Here is a 25,383-nt window from a genome sequence, read left to right on the forward strand (position 1 = left end):
AACCAGGTGTGGTTGTGTGACTCACACGCCCCCGTCTCAGATAGAGAGGGGGTTAGTGCAGACAAAAATGATAGGACGAATGAATGAATGTCACACTGTGACTGGAGACCTTGGCCATCGAAGCCACATGTCCATGCCCTTTGCTCTGTGTCCGTGGCTTCTTTTCCGTAATGCATCTGCTGCATTTTAATTTTCATTACAGTGACTATTGTTGCTTTTCCATCCGTTATGTGCTGCCGTAGAATTAGTGTTTGTTTTGCATTTGAAATAGAAAAGAGCACAGTGAATGATAGATCATTAGTTTATACTCAGATAAAAAATAAAAAATAAACGCTGTTCACTTAGTGTCATCATTGTCTTGTGTTTGTTTCAGTTTTCTGTTCTCTGAGTTCTGCTCATCATGCTTGACCCATCTCTTGCATGCTGTCTGTGAATGGACGTCTTTTGGCTGTTTAATTTGCATGCTGCAGTGAGAGAAGCCTCTCTGGCTGTGCGTCACTGCTGGCCCTTCACTTCATCTCTGTGTGACATGACTCTGGCCCTGATCTTCAGTCAGCGCACACCCTGAATGCCTGGATGCCTCAGCTCTCGCACTGGAGCTGCTCCATTGCAATTGGCTTGCTTTTTTGCCCCGCTTGGTACTTTTACCATGTCCCGTTTTTTCTTTTCCTTTTCAAAGATGACCCCTGAATGTGAATGTGGATATTTTGAAACCCCCCCCACTCGTTTCTGGCTCAAACACGGCCCTGTCATCAGCACAGCGATTCTCCCGAACGCTCGCGTTTACGTTCCAGAGCCCCCTCTATCTCTCTCGCGCGCACTCTTTCCCAACCCATTTCGCAGCGTGAAACAGGCCCACGGTCACGTCCGGCTTTCATCATCTGAATTTGAGGGCAAATACTAAGCCGGGAGAAAGCCATTAAGAGCCCCTTTGTTTGATGCCGTTTTGCTGTCAGTGAAACAAGATTGATGAAATGTTATGTTTGGCCTCAGCCCCACGTTTGGATTCGCAGTCTGGTGTTGAGAGAAGGCCTTGTCAAAAGAGCTGAGCCTCTCTGTTTCTCTCACTTTCTTTCTCTCTGGCTATGCATGCATCTGGTTGCAATTACAGTAGGCTCCAGCTCTCTGGCCGAGCAGAAAGACAGGCACCAGGCTTCGCCTTATTGTTTAAATATGCATGGGACTGTGTGCTCATGAACGGACACATCACGACACCTCGAAATAAATGTGTCGGGTTATTTATTTCCACTGTCAGCACATTTCCGACAAGCTCAGGCTGGTGCAAAATACGTACGTTTAGAGTGTAATTCTGAATAAACTCGCAAAAGTCCAAGAGCCTTTTTTTTTTTTTTTAAGTCCATGAGTAGGTGTTTATGAATAAACATTGGAGGCTGCGTAAATGATATAGGAACGCTGATTGTAATTATGTTCGGTGCAGAGTTTAGCTTGAGTTTAAAACAAATAATTTCAAGGATAACTTTAAATGCAGTCTAACAGTGTTCTCAACAAATTTGTTGGGACAACAGTGCAGCAATAAATCCAGATTCTGTCTTTCTTAACTCCTAATTTTTATATATGAATACTGAATATGTAGTCACTTTCATCCATTTGTTACCTTGTTAACAGGGTTCCAGATTGTGACTAATACGACAATAAATATGACAATCGAGGCAAAGCAAACGCACACCTTATGAGGTGCAAGTTGAAAGAAAAAATATGAATCAATTAGAGAACAACTGCACACTCACTTAAGCATATTTATTAGAATAAATGATATGCTTCTAATAAATATGCTTAAGGGAGTGTGCAGTTGTTCTCTAATTAATAAATATGACAATAAAATTATAACACTATATTATACATTATAACACACGAAGTCTAATGTCTAAATTAGATAATCATTATTAAAGAAACTATTATGTTTATGATTAGTGTGGTTTGTGATGGACAAATGCAATTAGGATCACTAGAGTGACAGCATAAAGTTATAAATACCATACAATTCAAGAGTTTGGGGCTGGTACATGTATGTATGTATTTATTTATTTATTTTAAGAAATATTTTTATTCAGAAAGTGACCGTAACAACTTTTAATATATATTGGTTCAAAACATTTTTATAAATTTCAAATAAATCCTGATCTTGAAAAAAGTGCTATATAGCTATATTGCTTAAAAAATATTAAGCAATGTAACAGTTTTCAACATTGATAATAAGAAATGTTTCTTGAGCAGCGAATCAGCATGATTCCTTATTTCTGAAGAATCATATGACTCTGAAGGCAGGAGAAATATCACAGAAATAAATTATATTATAAAATGTATTAAAATAGAACATTTTAGGTTATTTTAAGTTATAATAATATTTCAGAATATTTTATAAAGTATTTTTGATCAAATAAATGCAGCCTTTTGAAAAAAAGAAAAAATCTTACTGACCACAAACTTTTGACTAGTAGTGTGTAACTTTAATTGTAATCATAGTCTGTATACTAAAGTGTCCCTTTAACAGCACGTGTTTTTTGTTAAAAGTGTGCTCTTAGTGTAGTGAAGTGCTTCTTAACAGCCATCTTTATCTTTTTAGTAAAATTGTATTTATTTATTGAATTATTTGAGCCCTGATGGTACGGTCATGGTGTGCCGAGGCTAGCAGTAGTTTGAAGTGTAATCTCTGCTATTGAAACAGGTTTGTGATGGCTGTTGATGTCAGCGTGTGTTCAGCGCAGCGTTTAACCATCAGAACAGGAACGCAGATCTGGATCTATGACTATAATATAGAACAGCGTTCTGTTGGATCAGGTCAGAGTCTCTGTGGTTTCCATTAGAGCACTGCTGAAACTGACATAAACCCTGAGTGAACTCTGAGCTCATGCGCCGCCTCTGAGCTTCTCTCCAGAATCTAAGCCACACCAAGAACGTGGAGCCGGCACCGCTTGCCCCCACAGACCCGGCCTGTGTTGGCATCCGCATGCATGGAGTAAGAGTTGAAAAGAGGACAGAATGGCATATAGAAATGCCATTACTGATATGCCTCTCACAACGCATTAAAATGAGTGAGATCAATAGAGGTTCAGTCATCTGGTTCTCTGACTTCAGCTTAGGTGTGTGTGGAGAACTATCCATGCATAGCTGACAGTCTGATGTATAGTCTGTGATGTTGGACAGCTTACTGCATTGTCCTGTTAGTTATAATGCTGAAATATAACAGGATCTTGCATTTATGCATAACCTCCTGGGACATTACAAACAGAAAAAAAATTATGTTTTAGTGTATATTAAGGAAAATACATAAAAGCACAATTAAATGAAAATATAAATATAAAATAATGTTTGTGTCATGTCTTTGAAAATATACTTATTGTATTGAAAGAAAGCTAAAATAAATAGCCTACTAGACAAAAAACAAACAAACAAAACAAAAAAAAAACTTAAATGCAGATGTAAAATGTTGCATGTTAAAAAATGTTAAAGCATTGGCAGCTAACTGAAATATACCACATGTGATATGCTGGGGAAAAAAACAAACAAAATAAAAAGTTAAATTGTGCGCATGACATAAGTAGTTCCCTCGTTTTACTAAATTGTGTGCACAATATACTAAATTATTCCCTCATTTTACTAAATCGTGGCCATGTTTTAGTTGAATCAAACTGAGGGAACAACTTATATTGTGCGTGTGATTTTAATTAAAACGAGGAAACAGGTTAGTAAACTCTGCACACAATTTAGTCAAATCAGTTAGCAAATTATTATGCCGTGCACACGATTCACTTTTTTTTTATGCATGTCATGTGCTGGGCACCATACAAATAAAATAAGTTTCTGTAAGATGTAAGTAAAATGAAGCTAAAATTTAAGTAAAAATTAAAAGTTAAATAGAAAATAAATAGAAATATAAAAAAATAAAATAAAATGAAAGGTACATAAAATTATAAAACAAAACAAAAATGAATTCAAAATATTAATAAATACTATAATAGTATATAAATAATACAACCCCAAATCAGAAAAAGTTGGGACAGTATGGAAAACGCAAATAAAAATGAAAGTAGTGATTTCTAAATTTACTTTGACTTGTATTTCATTGCAGACAATATGAACACACAATATTTCATGTTTTGTCTGGTCAACTTCGTCATTTGTAAATATACATCCTTTCCTGTCATTCAGACCTGCAACACATTCCAAAAAAAGTTGGGACAGGAGCAATTTAGGGCTAGTAATGAGGTAAATTGGTTAAATAATGATGTGATTTGAAACAGGTGATGTCAACAGGTGATTGTTATTATGATTTGGTACAAAAGCAGCGTCCAAGAAAGGTCTAGTCCTTTAGGAGCAAAGATGGGCCGAGGATCGCCAGTTTGCCAACAAATACTTGAGAAAATTATTGAAATGTTTAAAAACAATGTTCCTCAAAGAAAGATAGGAAGAGATTTGGATATTTCCCCTTTAACAGTGCATAACATAATTAAAAGATTCAAGGAATCTGGAGGAATTTCAGTGCGTAAAGGACAAGGGCGCAAGCCTAAGCTGAACAGCTGTGATCTCCGATCCCTCAGGCGGCACTGCATCAAGAATCGTCATTCATCTATAAGCGATATCACCACATGGGTTCAGGACTACTTTGGCAAACCTTTGTCAAGTACCACAATATGTAGTTACATCCACAAATGCCAGTTAAAACTGTACTGTGCCAAAAGGAAGCCCTATGTTAACAGTGTCCAGAAGCGCCGTCGACTTCTCTGGGCTTGGAGGCATCTGGGATGAACCATCACACAGTGGAAACGTGTACTGTGGTCAGATGAATCAGTATTTCAGGTATTTTTTGGGAGGAATGGATGCCGTGTGCTCTGGACCAAAGAAGAAAAGGATCATCCAGACTGTTACCAGCAACAAGTCCAAAAGCCAGGGTCTGTCATGGTATGGGGTTTTGTCAGTGCCCTTGGCAAAGGTGACTTGCACTTCTGTGATGGCACCATTAATGCTGAAAAGTACATAGAGATTTTGGAGCACAATATGTTGCCTTCAAGAAGACCTCTTTTCCAGGGACGTCCATGCATATTTCAACAAGACAATGCAAAACCACATTCTGCACACATTACAAAGTCCTGGCTGCGGAGGAAGAGGGTACGGGTACTTGTCTCCAATAGAGAATGTGTGGCGCATTTTGAAGCGCAAAATGCGACAACGAAGACCTCGTACTGTTGCCCACCTTAAGACTTGTTTGCAGGAAGAATGGGACAAAATTACACCTGAAACACTTCATCACTTGGTGTCTTCAGTCCCTAAACGTTTTTTTAAGTGTTGTGAAAAGGAATGGCAACATTATAAAGTGGTAAATGCTTTATTGTCCCAACTTTTTTTTGGAATGTGTTGCAGGTCTGAATGACAGGAAAGGATGTATATTTACAAATGACATGAAGTTGACCAAACAAAACATGAAATATTTTGTGTTCATATTGTCTGCAATGATATACAAGTCAAAGTAAATTTAAGAAATCACTACTTTCTTTTTTTTATTTGCGTTTTCCATACTGTCCTAACTTTTTCTGATTTGGGGTTGTACTAAAACAGTAGTAATATAGGTTTGGAATGACATGAGGGTGAGGAAACCTTTTTGGATGAACTATCTAATTAAGTTCTCAAATATGTCAAATGATGTTACAGATTTATTTGTTTATGTAATGTTTACTTTATGACTTTATTACACCAGAAATAATTTGTATAAACATGGACAAAAATGGATGTTCCTGACCGGCCTAATTTGTCATTGTGTGTTTTTGAGGCAAATTGTAATTCTGTGAAACTGCATGTTTCATAGAAATCCCATGTTTATTTACAAGAAACTGAATGAAAATGATTGAAAATCAATCATATATAACTGATAATAACTCTAAATATGTGATATGCCTCTGTTAAGCCTAGAATGTATCTTTACACTTAGAGTTTAGACAGACATTGAGAATCCTATTATCCTTCACAGAACTGGGTCCCAGAAGGATAATTTAACTATATAATTGGTATGCAAACATTTGTGCCCATCACAAACCACGCTGACTGGCCATGAGCACTGCTTAAACACATGGAATAATGCGTTGATCATTTATTTGTGTGTTCATATTTCCTACAATTTAATTTGTCAAAATGCAGGTAGTCTAAATTAGTAGATGATGTAAAACAAACCACACGAGAGACATTAAAACCGGCCCATTCTTGAGATGTGCAGCAGTTAGCCACCACAATAACCATATTTACCTATTTAGATTGCAGGTCAGTCAATATGTTTTTTAAAGGTCTGTTCTTAACTTTTTACATTTGGTACCCAGAGAGTTGATTATCTGGCTATTTCTGAGCAATCCTCAGCTTTACAGCATATGTAGGGAAATTGCAGTCAGATATGACATAATGGAGTATTCTTGAATAATTACAGTTGTTTAAGGAGGTGTTACTGGCTAAAGAGTTGCCAAATTAAATTCATTATTGTCCCGCTGCATCAAGTTGTTTATTGTAATGATGATGGAGCCCTGGCCCCATGTGGACTACACATGTGGGCCATTTCAAGCTCTTTTCTCTCTTAGTTTGAAGACAAGGGCAGGCATGCACCCCTTTCATCACACAACGTTCTCCTCACAGCTATCATTTGGACACAGCTTTTCCAAAAAAATTGTTGATTATAAAAGTCTGTGATGAGCGCGGAAACAGACCGGAGACTTTTCGTTCGACTCAGTTTAAGGATTAGAGCAGTATCAATGGTTTCGCTGCTGAGGCTGATGTTCGAGCTTGTTGTTTTTAATTTCTTTTCAATTTTGGTTATGATTTCCATATTTTTGGTGCCTTATTTTTTCTTTATTATTTGGCATGATTCACAGTGCATGCGGGGTAACTGCCCTTCTGCATTTGCTTGCTCAGTTTGTGCACATTTTTTGTTTTATTTCACCTTATCGTGTGTAGCATTGTGTTGTAGCCCAAGTGTTCTCTTCACTGTGTGTTCACAGTATAGTGTTGTTAGTGTATTTATTTTAAGTTGAAGACATCTTAAGTGTGTAGATTTTAAGTTGGGGTTTTTTCCACCAGTGTTTAATTGTTTAAACATTTTTATATTTTAAATTTCTTTATTCTTCTTGTTAAAATGCTGTTTTTTTCATAGCAATTATTCATACTATTTTGAATCAGTGATATAAACATTAATTCTCTCCCCTGTTTCTTAGGATTAGTTTTTGATTATACAGTCATAAAGAAGTTTGAAATAGAGTGCAAGAAATGCCAACAGACAAATAAATCGCGTAGAACGATCTTCCACTACTTTTTTGAAAGGAAACATGTTTTTTCCATCTTTGTGCTATTCTTTAAAGGTGCACTCAGTAATTAGAGTAAAATTGTTTGATTTACACTCAGATTGAAGACTCTTATCAGTAGCCTAGAAAAGCTGTCTTTTTTTACAATAGGCCTCATGAAGACTCGTGGTAGCATCACATGACCAGCTGATTGCTAACTTTATCACTCTCTTGTTATTAGGCACTTTAAAAAATCAGCTGTTGATAAATCCTACTATGCAAATTTATTCTGTCAAAATTTGATCTAGCAGTTCAATCCTGATATTATATGTAATATTGCAATATTGCAAAATAGTAACAGTTGTTCTGCTCAACATTACTATTTTTTGTGAAAACTGTTATAATTATTTTCAGACTTTTATTGCTAAATAGAAAGTTCACAAAAGTTCAGTTGGGGTCTTACTGACCTTATGCATTACTGAGTGCACTTTAACGCAAGCACAGAAATAGTTATGAAGGTTTAGGCATCACGGAATGACATCAGTCTTATCTAATACTCTTTTGTACGATTTTACATCTTGTATAGCTTTCATTGGCGGTACCATAAAATTGAAAAAAATAAAAATAAAAAAACACCCCCGCAGTGGTGAAACACAATCAGTAGCACAGTCACGCACCACTGATAGCTCATCCAAACATGGAGACAAGATGTCTGACATAAGCCGAGACAGAGTGTGTTTGTATCCATGCCAGAGACTCTGTTCTAGAGTAAAAAGAGTGAGAGCATTGTCATACAAAACTCTCCGATTTAACTAAAGCTCTCAAATGGGCATTTTTGGAAATAGGAAAACATGAATAATGTGTCTCTCATCAAGCCACCCCTTTGCCAGACGCTGTTGGCTTTACACCAAGCCATCAACTCAACAGAGTCTTCTCATCCCAGGACAGTCATGCGTGCAATTACTACCACTCATTAAATACAAGAGGCCAGATCTGTGAAGATCATTATGTGTGATAGCATCCAGACACTGCACCCATAAAGCCTCATCACGTCCCTCCGGCAAACAGAGATCCGCTTAATGTTTGCCCCGGATCTGAGCACAAATAAGCACCTCTCCTACAACTGAGAGTGTACAGGCACATACACCCAGTTACAATTAAGGTCAGCAGCCCCTGTTCTTTGTAAACTCATGAGCACATCATGTCTGCTGAGGGAAGAGAGAGTTAGTTTGGACAGATTTAGATTGATGACCGTGCATGGTTAAAGCTCTTGAGACTTTGACCACAGCAGTATTGGAGTAATCCAGCATGGGAAGTGAAGTGATCCGCAAAACCCCATGGCTAAAGCTCAACTCTTTAACCTCCTGTTGCATAGAAGCCCTGCTTGACAAATAAAGCATTGTTATTGTTCTGCAACAGTAATAGAAAAGTGGCCATTAAGTTGTTAGGATAGTAATGATGGGCCGTAATCTTTTATACGAGTCAGATCATTGCAGACATGAAAAAACTCTTGAGAACAACTTTGGTGTGTAATTTAAAGTGCATTAGTTTGTAGTTTGGTATATATTTTAAAGGCTTAAAAACGCAACCTTCAGTTGAGGGATTTTTTAGTGACTCTTACTGCTTCAGGTTCTTCAGGTTACATTGCTGTGCCAGTAGGTGGCGACATGTGACTTTCTTTGAGTCATTGAATCATTTAGTTTAAACACACTGATTTATTCAGTAATGAAATATGTGATGGACTTTGAGTGAGTCACTGAATCACTGACTAACAGTTTCATTCATACTCAGATTTATTCATAAATTAAACAAGTGTCTTTTATGAGTGAGTCATTGAATCATTAACTAAACTAAATTAAAGGGATAGGTCACCCAAAAATGTTATGTTTATCTGCTTACCCCCAGGGCATCCAAGATGTAGGGGACTTTGTTTCTTCAGTAGAACACAAATGAAGATTTTTAACTCAAACCATTGCAGTTTGTCAGTCATATAATGGCAGTCAATGGGACCCACGGCTTTGAGAGAAAAAAAAAAACAACAACAGACAAACAAAACCAAATTAAACCCTGCGGCTCGTGACGATACATTGAGGTCTTAATCCACAAAACGATCAGTCTGTGCAAGAAACTGAACAATATTTATATGATTTTTTACCTCTGATCCAACAGCGTGACGCGTCAACGTGCTCTGGCATAGTAGACGCATGCGCGGAAGCGATCTGTCGCACGTATACGTCACTCACTGTTTACACAGTCACGCGCCGGCTGTTGTGAATGCGCTCAGGAAAGATGGACATTGTGGTGGATCAGAGGTAAAAAATTATATAAATACTGTTCAGTTTCTTGCACAGACCGATCGTTTCGTGTCTAAAGACCTCAATGTATCATCACGAGCCGCAGGGTTTAATTTGGTTTTGTCTGTGTATGTTTTTTTGTTTTTTTTGTTTTTTTACTCTCAAAGCCGTGGGTCCCATTGACTGCCATTATATGACTGACAGACTGCAACGGTTTGAGTTAAAAATCTTTGTTTGTGTTCTACTGAAGAAACAAAGTCACCTACATCTTGGATGCCCTGGGGGTAAGCAGATAAACATCAAATTTAAATTTTTGGGTGAACTATCCCTTTAAATTAATTTAGAAATGAAACAAGTGAGTTTCTTCATGAGTGAGCTGCTGAATTATTCACTCTACTGATTAAATAAATAAAAAAAAAAAAAAAGCAGATTTATGCATAAATTTAAATGAGTGTCTTCACGAGTAAATTACCTGAATTATTTATTCTACCGATTTGTTCAAAAATACTAATTTAATAAAAAATGAAACACTCGCAAGTCACAGAATAACAATAAAACTGATTTGTTCAAAAACAAATCCTGATTCATTCAGGAATAAAAAATAGTGACCGTCTTTTAAGAGTGATTCATTGAATCAATTACTCAACCAACTTGATTAAGACGACTTACTCATTCAAGAATTGAACATCATTATTGTAAACTGCTTGTTTAGCTTTTATTTTAGTTGGCAATGCAAAAATATACAACTGACTATATTGAATCTAAAATGTAAGTTGCTCAATGTCAAGTAATTTGTTTTGGTAACACTTTATTTTAAAGTGTCCATAATACAAAGTAATTACCTAATTAAGTACTTAGTAGTAGCCATTGTACTTACATGAAACAAAATGTACTTACCATGTAACTAAGTTATGGAACAGCCTGTACTTACAGTTTGTAATTATGTAGATGTAATAGGCAGCTACTGTTACACATATGTAACAGACCGAGTCTGTTACGCAGCTACTTATATAACCAAAAGATTGTTACATATGTGTTGCAGGCTTTATACAACGTAATTATAAATGTAAGTGCACAGACATAAGCTACATAAGCTACATAAAGTGTATCAGGATTGTACTTAAGTGTACTTCATGTGTATCTATACTGTACACCTTGTCCAGCTGCACCTTAGTTTGATTTAACCCACCAGTACACAGCTTAAATACATATAAAATCTTTCGAATTACATTACAATTACATAATATTACACAGGCATAAGCTACTTAAAATAAAGTGTATCAAGATTGTACTTAAGTGTACAAGTAGCTGTGTAACAGTAGCTGCCTATTACAAATACATAATTACAAACTGTAAGTACAGGCTGTTCCATAACTTAGTTACATGGTAAGTACATTTTGTTTCATGTACTGCAAGTACAACCGCTACTACTAAGTACTTAATTAGGTAATTACTCTGTATTAAGACACCTTAAAATAAAGCGTTACCGTTGTTTTTTGTACTGTTGTATAAACAACAGCAACATTGTTTGTGTGATTATTGCTTAGTTCAATTATTGCATCCTTAGCTTTAGCTAATACATCACAGAAGCGCTGTATGAGTGCTGCTGATATAGCCAGAAGATGTCAAGGCGGCTCACTACTAGGTTTTGGAACAGCTCTAGAGTATGAAACTAGATCTTACTATGGAGGCAGAATAAATGAGCCCCAGAAGACCGTGACCTCTGGAACAATCCAGTTGAGTCTGTTTGTTTGTTCCATCTGATATATTGCAAGTTTTTCATTCGGTGCCTGTCCGGAGAAGTCACGGTTAGAGTTCATGGCAGCCACAGATCCAAAAACAATTTAACCGCTTTTGACAGGGGTTCTGATACTTGTCAGTTAGTATTGATGTACATGTCAACATGCGTCCTAGCACAGGGGTGGTTTGGCTACGGAGACACGGCTTATTAAGAACATTTGACAATCCAACATTAAAACGTAAGATTCAGTTTTGTTTGTCCTCAAAAGTTCAAAGCACTTCATTTAATGTTTTAAACCATGTTTATAAATATGAGGTAAAACAACATGTGCTGTTATGACTATAACGGACAGCGAATATTTGAAAGCCACAACATTTAATGTTTTCAAGACATTTTTGGTTATGACTTTATGCTCCTTTTTAGGATATGCCAGAGTTTTGTTTTATTTTATGTTGCACTCTTCAGCTGAATTTTCCCCCTTACAGGCACATTGTGGTCTGTGGTCATATCACGCTCGAAAGTGTTTCCAACTTCCTTAAAGACTTCCTACACAAGGACAGGGATGATGTCAATGTAGAAATTGTTTTTCTTCATAAGTAAGTACAATTCCCTTTGGAATACTTTTTATAATCTTGATGGAGCCTTTCCGCACTGTAAAGAATATAATGACTGCATGTTACTAAGAAAAACAAATAAATCAAATAGAGTTGCCTGTTTTTATATAACAAAGAGATCAGCCAGTAAGTTGTTTTCACATTCTTTTGTTAGCCGCTAGTGGCGCACAAATGACACATTGTTCCTATAAACATAAAGCATTCTCAAAAAAGTATTCTTCTTCATTAGTAACACGCTTTCTTTCTTTCTTTTTTTTTTTTTTTCGCCAAACTGTAGTATTTCCCCTAATCTTGAGCTGGAAGCCTTGTTCAAACGTCACTTCACTCAGGTGGAGTTCTATCAAGGATCGGTCCTCAACCCGCATGATCTAGCAAGAGTAAAGGTAACCTCAGATTAAATTTAATTAGACAATTTAATTATCGGATACAGAAACAGAATTGTCGAGATGTTGTAGATAATAATGTTAGTATATTTTTGATGTTTTGATGCTGTTCTGAACACTGAGGCGTCACCTTTTCTTTTCCATCTTGTACAGATCGAGTCAGCAGACGCCTGCTTGATTCTTGCAAACAAATACTGTGCAGACCCGGATGCTGAAGATGCCTCTAATATCATGAGGTCAGTTCGGTGAAGGGTTGCGTTTGCTATCAACACGTTTGAGCACATCTTATTTTAATGTTTGTGGGCAGCATCATGCACTCACTAGGGACATCCTCCTGTAAAAAAGATGTATTGAAAGCTGATGTCTTTCACCCTCCTGTGCTGTTAAAGGAAGGTGTGAATGGGATACTCGGCGTCTCAGGTCAGATTCACACATGTTATATCTGGACACAGATGAAAGGAGCCAGGAGGAATTTCCTTTGGGACAGAGTCAAGTAATATTGCTCTGAAAAAGTGTGTGTAGTGAGGGCAAACATATTTCCCTTCCTCCTTTCATGCAGGAGATGTTCTTTAGCCATGAGTAACGCACAGAATTGCACCCAGGCTGGACTGTTTGGAAAATGAAATATTAATTTAGGCAGGTCTCGGAGTGCTCTTTTGAACTAATGTGTTATAGAGTAGCTTAATATGGAAATAAATTCTGCACCTCTCTTACGAGACTGGAGAGAAATCCAGACTGGATTTCACAGGGAAATCACACTGTTCCGCCACATATCACAGGCTCCTCTATGGAAATTAAAGATTCATTTATTTTTTATTCATTCGGCAGATGCTTGTTTTTAATCCAAAGTGACTTACGATGGTGAATTCTGGGATGGTCCTCCTGGAGGTTAAAGGTGCACTCAGTAGGTTTTTGTTTACATGAGGGAGCAACCTGCTCCATGCAGAATAAAACAGATTTTTCTAGAAGATTAATATGTCTAGAGTCTTCATCTCATGTGAGTGTACATCATTTTAATATTTCTCAAAAGTGCCTTTCATATACTACTGTTCAAAAGTTTGAGGTCAGAAAGAAAGAAATAATACTTTTGTTGGGCAAGGACGCATTCAATTGATAAAAATATATTTTTAATTGTTTAAAAAAGTATTTCAAATATATTTAATTTGAACTTTGAAATCATCAAAGAATCATGAAAAACTGTATCACAGTTCATTAGTGTAACTTAAAATAGAAAACAGTTTATTTAAATTGTAATAATATATCACAATATTACTGGTTTTACTCAATTTTTGATCAAATAAATGCAGCTACTGTGAACATAAGAAACTTCTTTTAAAAACATTAAAGAATTGTACAGACCCCAAACTTTTGAAGTGCATCTTTGTTTTTGTTTTTTTAATAAGCAATAAATTACTGAATGCACCTTTAAGCCAAATTCATGCTTCTAGAGAAATAAACAGAGTATAAAATGTATATATTCAATCTTTTTTCTTTCCCCCGCAAATACTGTTTTATTTTGGCTTTAAATGACCTGTAGATTAATACAACTGCTTCTTCTTTTTAGAGTAATATCGATCAAGAACTACCATCCAAAGATCAGAATAATCACTCAAATGTTGCAGTACCACAACAAGGTAGGAAGCGATCTTTTATATTACTATGTCAATTCAAATCAAAAATAAAATTATCAAGACCTAAACAGAAGGAATACAAATAATGTACAAAGAGTCTGTAAAATTGATGGGAAAAAAACAAATCTTACATGTGGCAGATAAACATGTGCAATATGATTCAGATTCAGCTGCCCATGACAACAGGGATTTTATAAGTTCACAGGAATCAAATACAGTACGTCTACATATTTTTTTTCCCTTCAATGTTTATCCCCTATTACAGCAACATGAACGCAGCTTTGTATTCACCAGGGAGCGCAGTAACAGAAGATGGATGTTAATGACTTGATGGATGTTTTTTGTTCATGGGACAGTTCACTCGAGAGCAATTGAATGTCAACTGTAGACAACTGTTTTAGAGGACTGTCAGCGAACCCGCTGTGTTAGCAGTGAGATATGAAATAGTGACGTGCTACTGTTATGAGATTTGCGTTATCAGTTTGACAGATTTATATAATCTAACTAGGTAGGGGAGGCCGTGGACTGTTGTAACATGCTTTGTTTTGACAATGTTTTCTACTGTACGTTTCAAACCTTAATATAATATATAATAAGTTCATGTTTATCTGCTACAAATTAGTTTTGATCTTCCACTTCTCCCTAAACTGTAAGAAATGTATTGATTTTCACTTTTTTGCTGGTGTTTTTCATTGCTACACTTGTTAGACTTCTCAGCAGGGGACATTGTTAACTTCCCCTTGTCTCGTCCCGTGTTTTCCTCAGGCCCATCTGCTAAACATTCCCAGCTGGAACTGGAAGGAGGGTGATGATGCGATCTGCCTGGCCGAGCTGAAGGCAGGCTTCATAGCCCAGAGCTGCCTGGCACAGGGCCTGTCCACCATGCTCGCCAACCTCTTCTCCATGAGGTCATATATCAAGGTACCGTCAGCCCCTCTTGGGCCTTGATAAAACCCATAGAGTAGAATCAGCCTCCATCCCCACTTCAGCTCAATCACCAGAGCCATTATGGTATGGAGTAAATCATCTTCTGAGCCTGGCGGTCTCATTTGGGACCTACTCGGGACGGCAACACAGCATTGCCGCTGCCATTATGAGGTTATTTATATGAGTCAATGGCATAGTGGAAGTGAGGATGTAAATTAGTGGTTTTTCCTCTCGCTGAATTTACTGTCCTCCTGCGTGCCGATAGAGCGGGGAAATGCGAACCATGTGCCTGTTTCATAGTCAATGAACGGCACCCCAAAGCCATCTTTATTTATCGTCCAACTGAACCAGACTGCTCAGAGCCATACAGATCGCTCTTTTTAAGAAAACACTAAATAAAACGGTCTGAGGCCTGAATGGCTGCAGTGAGGTGGTGGGTTATTATCAGGTGGTTCAGATTTGGATGGAGCCCTTTGGAAAAACGGAGAGATCAAGAGAGAGCGTGAGTGTGCGATCAGACTGAAGAATTTCGCAGAGATTGTAAAACTTATTCTGAAATCCGCAAGGGGCTATATTTTACTCTCTTTGAATTTTTTTTTTTCCAAGACTGCAGGCTTTCGACATGGAGAGCAGCATTCTCTTGTCATAAAGAGATGAGGAATGACTTTATAATGACTGTTTAAATGTGGCATGTGCGGAAACATCTGCAGGGCACATCACTCTTCTCATAAAAACACAGAGGAGAGACAGCCTAGACCACCCATGCCAGAGTACAGCATACAACACAACACACATCTAACTTCTCAGACCAATGTCCATGCTTACAAAAGATACCATGGTTACACTAAAAACACTTTCTATGACTCAAACACGGGGCATTGGTTAGGGTGAAGAGGAAAGTTTATCAGTATTGTTAAAAATGCCAGTCATCTCTTAATGAGTCTGATGGCAATAAACTGTAATGCAGAGAAAAATACTGAAAAGTTAAAGGGATAGTTCACCCAAAAATGACAAATCTGTCATTAATTACTCACCCTCATGTTGTTCCAAACCTGTGAGACCTTTGTTTATCTTCAGAACACAAATTAAGATATGGTCTGATGAACCAGGTTGAACCACTGATGTCACAAACTATTTTAACTATGTTCTTACTGCATTTCTGGGCCTTGAACGTGGTAGTTGTGTTGCTGTCTATGCAGGGTCAGAATGCTCTCAAATTTCATCAAATTTATCTTAATCTGTGTTTCGAAGATGAATGAAGGTCTTATGGGTTTGCAACGACATTAGGGTGAATAATTAATGACAGAATTTTAAATTTTATGGGTGAACTAATCCTTTAACATTATGTCCATCAGCTGTGCAATAGAAGCATTATTTTTCTTATACGAGTCAGTTTTATTTAGGTTCGCTGTAAAATTGACTCTGTCCCAATACTACGTTAGCTGCCTTACTGTTTACTAGGGATGTGACTTTACACAAAAAATGATGGGTACCTTGGTTTTTGAAGTCATGGTTCAGTATGTTATTTTTTATTAAACAGTTGTTTACTGAACAAACTGAATTATAATTAAAGTTTTCTTAAAGATTAAAAAAAAATCTATCTCAGCTAATGTTGTAAATAGTGGTCGACTGATATATTGTGGTATATATAAATAGTATTATATATATATATATATATATATATATATATATATATATATATATATATATATATATATATATATATATATATATATATATATATATATATATATATATATATATATATATATATATATATAAATAAATATTTGGCTTTTTTTTTTTTTTTTTTTACACTTTTTAATATATAGGTACTATTTACGCTTCTGTGATGCAAATACACGATTTCTACTGCATTCATGCATGCATGTATAAATAAATATTATTAGCATGTTTAATGTTCAATAATTGTGAGTTTGATCCTTTAACTTTAATTGGAAACCATAACAAAGCCTCTCTAGTCGTATCGCACATTTCTGGCTAACATTTCTTGTGCTTGTGTGTATAGACTCAAACAGCACAGGTGTTTTTGTATAGGCTTTCATCTGAAATATCTTCAGTCAGTTTCCATCAAGAATTTCACGTAAGTCACCGTGATACCCCAAATAGCACAGACAATGTGTGAAGAGTGTAAGGGCAGTCTGTCTGCTGAAGAAGCGGGGTTAGAGAGGGCTGATTTGACTGATTTGAGTGGGCATTCAGGAAGCAGAGCAGAAGGGTGTTACCGAGAGGTGTTAATGAGACCCACACCCCAAGGACACACACTCACACAGCCACAAACACATTTGCATTATGTCTGTTGTTCTAACTATAAATCTCTGATGTGTTGTGCCGTTCACTAGAAATAAAACCACAAGAACGTTCAGCATGAATCTTTTATCTGGTCTCTTCAGGTTTAACACAAAAGCAGTAAGCAGAGGGCTTTTGGATCGGGCTCTCTAGAGAGACTGGAGAAAATAATTGTTCAGTGGGTGCGAGAGAACACGCCCGTAACACTTACATCAGCTCTGACAGGCAGGGCGCAAACGTGCAGGGTAATTTAAGGAGCCTATGGTAAATGGCTGCCATCTCTTTAGGACTAAATGACAAAACTCTACCCATTAGTGCCGCCCTAAAAGATGCCTGCCCAGAATGCAAGTGCTCTTAGCCTGGCAGTGGGAAAGGGAGTCGGGCCTGGCTTTGAAAGCGTCTCTCTTGACTGTCTGTCAGACAGACGTTGGCTGGGCGAGATGGCTGACTAATGGCAGAGTGTTTGCCTAATAGCCCCGCTGCTTATCACAGCCCCACCCGCTCCACATCCTGAGACGCATGTAATGAGAGGATGATGAAGAGACCAGCTGTGAGCTCAGACACGGGAATATGCCTGACCTTTATTCTCCAAGTCTGACAAAAGGTTGAACTTCTTTTTGAAATTCCACGATGGGGAAGTCATGGCCTAATGGTTAGAGAGTGTAAGGGCAGTCTGTCTGCTGAAGAAGCGGGGTTAGAGAGGGCTTCTTCAGGTTGCGAGTTCGAGTCTCAGGTCCGGCAGGAATTGTAGGTGGGGGGAGTGAATGTACAGCGTTCTCTTCCACATTCAATAATAAAACTGAGGTGCCCTTGCCCCAACTGCTCCCTGGGCGCCGCAGCATAAATGGCTGCCCACTGCTCCGGGTGTGTGTTCACGGTGTGTGTGTGTGTTCACTGCTGTGTGTGTTCACTTAGGATGGGTTGAATGCAGAGCATGTCATGTCACTTTCACTCAACATGTTCACTTTCACTTGTCACTTTACAGGTAACACTTTACACATTACAGGTGTGAAAGAATGATAGAGACACTATAAGGCATGTTTAAACTGTGTTTTGAATGAATGGTGCTCATGATATGAGATATAGCCACCTTACTCAGGGTAGATGCCATACTTAATTTGATGCACAAGAAAACAAGCTGTTTTCTACAGCTTTTTGTCCACTGGAAGACTTTTGGAAAAACATGTTCGTTAAAGGGTAGTTCACACAAAAACAGTCGTCAGTTATTTACCCTTGTGTCATTCTAAACATCTAGATATGTTTTAATGAAACCAGAAAGATTTCAGTACCTCCACTGAAAATCCATTACACCAAAACTTTAAAAAGTTCTTAAAAGGATTGTGAAATTAATCCATATGAATCTAGCAATTTAATCCAAGTCTTCTGAGGAGACCTAATCACTTTATATGAAAAACAGGTTTATTTAGGCTTTTATTCACATCAACACACATACATAGGCTACATCAAATATGGTAAACAAGCCTCATTGGTTTTTGTGCATCAAACAAGCTTGGTTGACTTTCCACTTACCATATTTGATGAGCTCTATGCAAGTTTTTATGTGAATAAAACCTCAAAATCTTCTGAAAAGACTAAATTCTTTATATAATATAAAGCAATTGTGCCTTTTCAGAAGACTTGGATTTAAAGTGCTTGATTCATATGGATTTCTCTTATGATATATTTATGGTTTGGTGGAATGGATTTTTAATAGAGGCACATAAATCACTCGGGTTTCATTAAAAAATATTTCCAGTTGTTGATGGGCAAAGATGAGCAAAAGTGTTTTCTTTTTCTTCTTCTATTTTTGGGGTGAATTACTAAGTCAGATATAATTTTCTTGAGGCTTTTTGTAAAAATGTTTAGGCATGTTCTGATTGCTGTCTATCCATTTCCATCAAATTAAATGGTTTCCTCCCTGATTGTGTGTGTATCTGAATCCAACTGTTTGTTTTTTTTCCTGCGCAGATTGAGGAGGACACATGGCAGAAGTATTATCTGGAGGGAGTGGCCAATGAAATGTACACTGAGTACCTGTCCAGTGCCTTTGTGGGGCTTTCATTTCCTACAGTTTGTGAGTAAGTATGCTTCTGCTCTAAAGCATGGAAGCTTTACAGCACGCCATTACTCTGTATACAAACACACTGTAGTAAGTATCATAAAGGCTCTAAAAAATTCTTTTTTTAATAGACTGCCAAATTTACTGCAAACCTGAACTATCATATGTCCTGACCAGACGTGATGTAATATATTTTCAGCATCAAACAATTTGTTTGTCCACACTGAATGTGAAACTTGACACAGTCACAGCCAGTTGGAACAAATTTGATATTTAATGTAAAGCAAGATTTTGAACCAATGACATTTCGCTGTAATGGACTCTTCTGATTACAGTAGATCAACATTAAATAGTTTTTGAAGGCCAATTCAATTGGTCTTACTAATTTAAATTGCTGAATGACGACTTGTGGATGCTAAATGTCTGTTCTCTGTTACAGGTTGTGCTATGTGAAACTCAAGTTGTTGTTGATCGCTGTTGAGTACAAGTCCGAGCAGAGGGAAAGCAGGTTTGTTCCCCTTCGATCTTCAACTCCACCAATCACAATATACTGACCAAAGAGGGGCAAGGCAGTTGTGTCCCTCATTGGTCCTACAGACCCCCTACAGTATAGTTATCCTTTTTTTACTTGCTAGACATTGTTGTAAGAAAAGGCTGGCAGGTTTTCATCATTAAATCTCTCTGCAAGTAATCTGGTTTCAAATTGAAATCGCTCTCATTGAGACAACAGCATGTTACGTTCTTGTCACTGGAGGAAGTTCGCCTCAGCTCGACTCTCACAGCATCACAGTTGCCGATCACTGTCTGTAAGAGTCACTGTGAAGCCAAAGAGCCATGACATCTGCTCAGACTCACTGTGCTGTATTGATGAGGGTTTACTCTCCGAGTAAAGAGCCTTCTATCAATAGCACTTCTGTGGCATTCTGTTAAGTGACCCATTGGATCTAATAACATGAAGTACTCTGTCTCAGTAACTTCGACTTTGCCAAATCCCACCACCCCTTCCCACATCCACAACCTGTGTTCCAATGTTTCTGTACACTGTAACTCTTACTAATACATTTTTGTGTACACAATGTGTACTAATGAGTGTGGTTAAGAACACAAGTTGGCCTGAAAACACGCGCATCAAAATATCAGCCAGAAGACCTGGTTATGTTTGTTCCCTTTTTTTTTAATAGGGATAGGCGGTATGACAGTATATATTATGGGGCACTAGAAATGTGTGTAAACATTCTGCTTCACTGTTTATTTCACAGTAGATGAATATATTGGCTATTTCTCTTTATTTGTGTGTCACACAGAAAGTGTGGGATCTGTCTCAAACAAGGCTGTTTTTTTTTTATTTGTTGAGTTTACAGTTGCAACATTGCAAGGAGAATTTTCTATGGAATCCCAATGATTATTTGACACATTTTTGTATTTCAACGTGGCTCATCTGGTCAATTGAGTCTTAACTATCCATTTTATTATATTAGGTTTATAGTTTTGAATCTTTTGTTTTTAACTCGGGTGACATAATACAAACATGTTTTGTTTTTTTCTCACTCAGTTACATTGACTAAGTAAGAATAATCTGATCTTTTATGTTTTTCCAATAAATTTAAGGTTAAAAAGACAAAATGATCAAATTAGATTAATTGTATTTCTTTTGTGAACTATTTAATTATCTGGTTATTTAAAATATAAACAGTTTTCTTGTTTGTGATATATACCATTACCACGTTAAATATGAGTGATGCTGTGATATAAGATTTTGCCCATACCGCCCACCACTACCAGGTTTTGCCATATTGTCTCTCAGAGAGATGTGTATTCAGAACAGTTATGAAGTAGTTTTCTCCTTTTTTTCACTCTTTTTGAATAGCCTGCTAAAAAAGTAACACAGAACCTTGTTTTTCCCCAATATCACATAAAAGTGCCACTCATGTCCAGTATTCTCTGTGCCAACACACGCAACGACTGTAAAACAAAGTTATTTTTTACTGTCACTCGGTGTGATACAGTTCATATAATTTGATTACTTTGTAATGGATGGCTGTTAAACTTTGGTTAATAACTTTGCCATACCCCACATAATGGCAAAACGTTTAGAGGGCACAACATTATCCTTTAGCGTAACTCTCAATTTGGTGTCCTGGGCTGGTCTAAACTTGGAAGCGCACTTTGGGATTTAGACCATAATTTTTCCTTTGTAGGACAGACGAGTTAACCGATGCGAAGTGTATTTTTTCATGGTGAAAGTGACTGTTTTGCCCTCTACTTTTAATTTTTTTTTTTTTTTCTCTCCATTTCCTGATCTTACTGTGCAGATACAGATGACTGACACCTCGCCTCCTTTTTTCCCAGTCTATGTTTGATTTGTAATGTTTTCTTGTTGTTTGCAGAAGCAGAAAGCGGTATGCCCTCTTCATTTTCTCACCCCTCTACACTTTAGATCAACTGTGGGAGAAAAGCTTAAGGATATTGTACCACCTCCCTCTCAAAAATGGCCAAAATCTCTCGCTATCTCTCTTATTGTGATTCTCTTTGTGCTTAATGCACTAACTTCTTTGCAGGCAGAGAGAGTAGTTGCTATTGTTCGATTCACTCGTTTCTTCGTCTGTGCTGTTCACATATCAACACAGCGTTTATCCACTCCATGTTCGTTCATCTCTGGTTTTTGTTCTCAACTTCCTCTCCTTTCCTTTCCTTTTTTTCCCCGTTTGATTTATTTTTCAGTGTTCATCAGCTGCAAATCATTTCTGCCCGTGTCTTTTTCAGCGTTATGCTCTCCATGCAAACAGTACTTCATGTTTTTTTCACTTATTTCGTAATGCACCTAATAGGAAAACAGCTGTACTCAGTGCATTATGTATCAGAAAATACTAGTGTTTGCCCATTAAGAACTGATGTGTCTCAATATGGCAAGTTTTACTTCACGCAGTATTAAACGCTAAACACCGATTGGTTGGTAAAGGCCACACTATTCATGGCGACCATCTTTGCCTTTTCTGTCATTACCACTCTAACGCTGTATTGCGTTTGTGTGTCTTTGTGTCTGTCGGAAAGAGTGTGATTTGTGTTTGAGTGTGTGTGTGTGTGTGTCTGATGTTGATTCTGTCGAGTGCGAGTGTGTGTGACTGAACGGTCGATCTGTTTGTCAGTGTTTGTCTGAAACAGACGTTCATCATGTCCCCAAATGCCTGTGCGTCTCTGAGTAGATGTTTATGAAGTGAGGTCACTTCCTGTCAGTTTGGTGTTCTATACAACAATCCAACTGCACAGAAGTTACTGCAACAGTTTGCATCTACGTGCCGCTGTGCGGTGGCTGCACCTGCTCTCTTTTAGATGTTCCCTTGGTTGTGACGCTTTTGGTAACCGCATGCCCATATGCTCCGTCACGTGATGTGATGTGATATGCTTGCTTTGTTTCCCATAATATGAGGTTTGGTCTGAACGGAAGCCTATGTTTCCATGCAATCGGTCTGTGATCGGCCCATTGCATTAAGCTTCTGTATGATTTAGTGTCAAAACGGTGTGAAAATCTCAAATTTGGGGAGCAATGTGTGTGAATATGTCAGTGAATGAGTCTGTTTGTATTCATCTTCTGAACGGCATGTCAAATGTGCTGCTTCTCGCTAAGGGGGCTATTTAATCAGATGTAAAGCTCAGTGATAAATAATCCAGCACAATGATTTCAAGCAAGACAGAGTGATTTTGACATTTTCATTAACTGACCAGCCAACTTCCGCTTTATGATGGATTAAATCTCCCTCTTTTGGCCTTCATTTCTGATGAAGTGGTTATTTGACGAGCCCAGAGGAAAGGATTTTGATAGACTGCATGTATCAAATGGTATTTAAGTATATGGATTTTTGAGAGCCAGTGATGCTGACCATAGTCTCAAATCTGTGGAATAATAGGATGTCTTTCATTTACCTTTCCCTTTCGTCTGGGCTCTCTGGCCTTGACGCACTAGTCAGGCTGGGCATTTGTCAAGTGTTACAGCCACCACTCAATTCATTGATGATTCCTAACAACTGGCAACCATTGATGGCTGTGTTGTGTCGTCTCGTCTCTGTCTAATTAATGGGGAATGATACAGTGATTCAGTAGTGGCTCTGTCTACACTGCTGAACCTCTACAGTTACAAACCAAACTCTCCCAAATATCTGGCAGAAGCTGACATTGGATTCATAAACATCAAAAATTCCTTGCCCACCAAGGGAAGTCACAAAAAGACACTGACAGGGCTAGCTTAAGTTTGACAGCGACTGGTATTTGTTCACAATAGCCTGGGATTGAGCAATCGCTAGGAGCCAAAACTCAGAGCAAAGGTTGTGTTAACCAAAACAAATGTACTGAATTTGATTCAGAATGCTTTGTCATTTTGACATTAAAAAGAAACAGTAAAGACTTTTACATTGTTGCAAGATGTTTCTATTTCATCAAAAATAAAAATCACAATTATCCACAATAATATTATGCAGCAAAAGGTACTCCCAGGTAAAAAAAAAAAAAAAAGTAATTTTAAATAATAAAAAAAAATGCAGTATGTCATATCTGTTTGAAAAAGTCAGAAAAGTTAAACATGATGAATAAAAATATAAAATAACAAAACTTACACATCAGTCTGTCAGAGAGACATATACTGATTATTGGTGGCACAACCTCTGCCTCAGTGCTTATTTTTAATTTGGTTACACAACAACAATAATAAAAGTGATAACCATGGCTTATTAACTGATGCTTCAAATGTAATGGTAACAATATTTATGAAAATATTTCTGGAATTCCACTTTCTTGTTTGCGCAGTAGCAACTTTAAGAAAAAACTGCATGGCTTGTGTTGGCTTAGTTATGCTGTTGCCGCAGTTTCAGAGACCCAGGATGCACCCTGAACTCTTGGTGGGCTGGTCATTCCCTTGCTTTCCACCGCACTAAAGAAGGAATTAAATTGCGCTTCTGTGTGGCGATAGACCTCACACCATGAGTTTCTGAAGGCCTGTTGACCAAAACGCCTAGACTGTTTCTGCCCCAATTTTAATTCTTTCTTTTATCTCATTACCTTGACGATTCAATCTAAGACCATCATTTAAAAAAAAAAAAAAAAGAATTAAAATGGGCAAGTCATTCTGTTGTGTACTGTACTGTATTTGTGTGAAACCAAGTGGCCTAAGCAGTATTTTTGAATAGGTCCCTATCCCTGTAGTATTTTATGAGTACAAAGGTTAAATTTCAGTATCAAAATTTGATGCAGTTTATGCATGTTTTCTCATCATTCGTCTTAACAAGGTCCAAAACCACATGTACCATTCCTCTTGATTAGAGTGTTTGAATGTGCAAGATTGATTTTCGTGTTAATGACAATGACTCTTTTTCTGACTGAACAGTATTCTGATCAACCCGGGAAATCACGTTAAGATGCAGGAGGGGACACTGGGATTCTTTATCGCCAGTGATGCCAAAGAGGTGAAAAGGTAATCATCTAAATCCATCAAAATTACTTGTGCTCTTGTATTTAATTTTTCATTCTGAAATGTGTAGGGCACACTTGAAGCAGAATGCTCAATTGTTTACTGTCTTTCTTCAGAGCATTTTTCTACTGCAAAGCATGTCATGATGACATCACAGATCCCAAAAGGATTAAAAAGTGTGGCTGCAAGAGAAGTAAGTACACCCGTCCATCCCTCGCCTCGTGTCTGAACGGAAAGTGTCCGCCAACTCTTTTTCACTTTGTAGGGCACTGCTACATTGTGTAACATGTCAGATATTGATGCTTCTCTTGGAATGTTACTTTTTTTATTATTAAAACAAAGTTACACATTGTAAATAAAATAATAGGCTCACGTCAGGCAAAAAATAAAATAAAATAAAATAAACACTTGCAAGGCAGCAAACAAGTAATGTTTAAAGTTCAGATTTTTTTTTAAGTTCAGTTTTGCTTTTCTATTCACATACTATTTGCAAAAATCAATTCACACGTCACATTAAAATTAAGTTGTTAGCAACAACTGTGTAGTGCTTACACTTCAAAAGAGCCAATCATCTTACAATTTCACCCCCGCCTCTTTTTGTTTTCAACTACTTGAATTTGATGGCTCCCATGGCCTTATAGGATAGTATAAATCAGATGTGCACTGCTGAATCTTAGCAGAAACAGTAGGTC

At 37.3% G+C, this 25,383-nt stretch overlaps 1 protein-coding gene across 13 annotated transcripts in view; it reads left to right on the forward strand.

Moving 5' to 3' along the window:
- The window catches only part of kcnma1a (potassium large conductance calcium-activated channel, subfamily M, alpha member 1a), a 255,781-nt gene that overhangs the window by 186,009 nt on the left and 44,389 nt on the right, over positions 1 to 25,383 (forward strand). For all 13 annotated transcript variants that reach the window (XM_058796801.1, XM_058796805.1, XM_058796803.1 and 10 more), the window contains 9 exons: positions 11,795 to 11,905; positions 12,201 to 12,306; positions 12,460 to 12,542; positions 13,871 to 13,940; positions 14,703 to 14,858; positions 19,143 to 19,252; positions 19,673 to 19,741; positions 24,608 to 24,694; positions 24,808 to 24,884. In XM_058796801.1, the coding sequence (XP_058652784.1) occupies positions 11,795 to 11,905; positions 12,201 to 12,306; positions 12,460 to 12,542; positions 13,871 to 13,940; positions 14,703 to 14,858; positions 19,143 to 19,252; positions 19,673 to 19,741; positions 24,608 to 24,694; positions 24,808 to 24,884 (869 nt within the window). The remainder of the gene's footprint in view (positions 1 to 11,794; positions 11,906 to 12,200; positions 12,307 to 12,459; positions 12,543 to 13,870; positions 13,941 to 14,702; positions 14,859 to 19,142; positions 19,253 to 19,672; positions 19,742 to 24,607; positions 24,695 to 24,807; positions 24,885 to 25,383) is intronic.

This window comes from Onychostoma macrolepis, chromosome 13, assembly GCF_012432095.1.
Source record: "Onychostoma macrolepis isolate SWU-2019 chromosome 13, ASM1243209v1, whole genome shotgun sequence".
NCBI classification, from domain to species: Eukaryota; Metazoa; Chordata; class Actinopteri; order Cypriniformes; family Cyprinidae; genus Onychostoma; species Onychostoma macrolepis.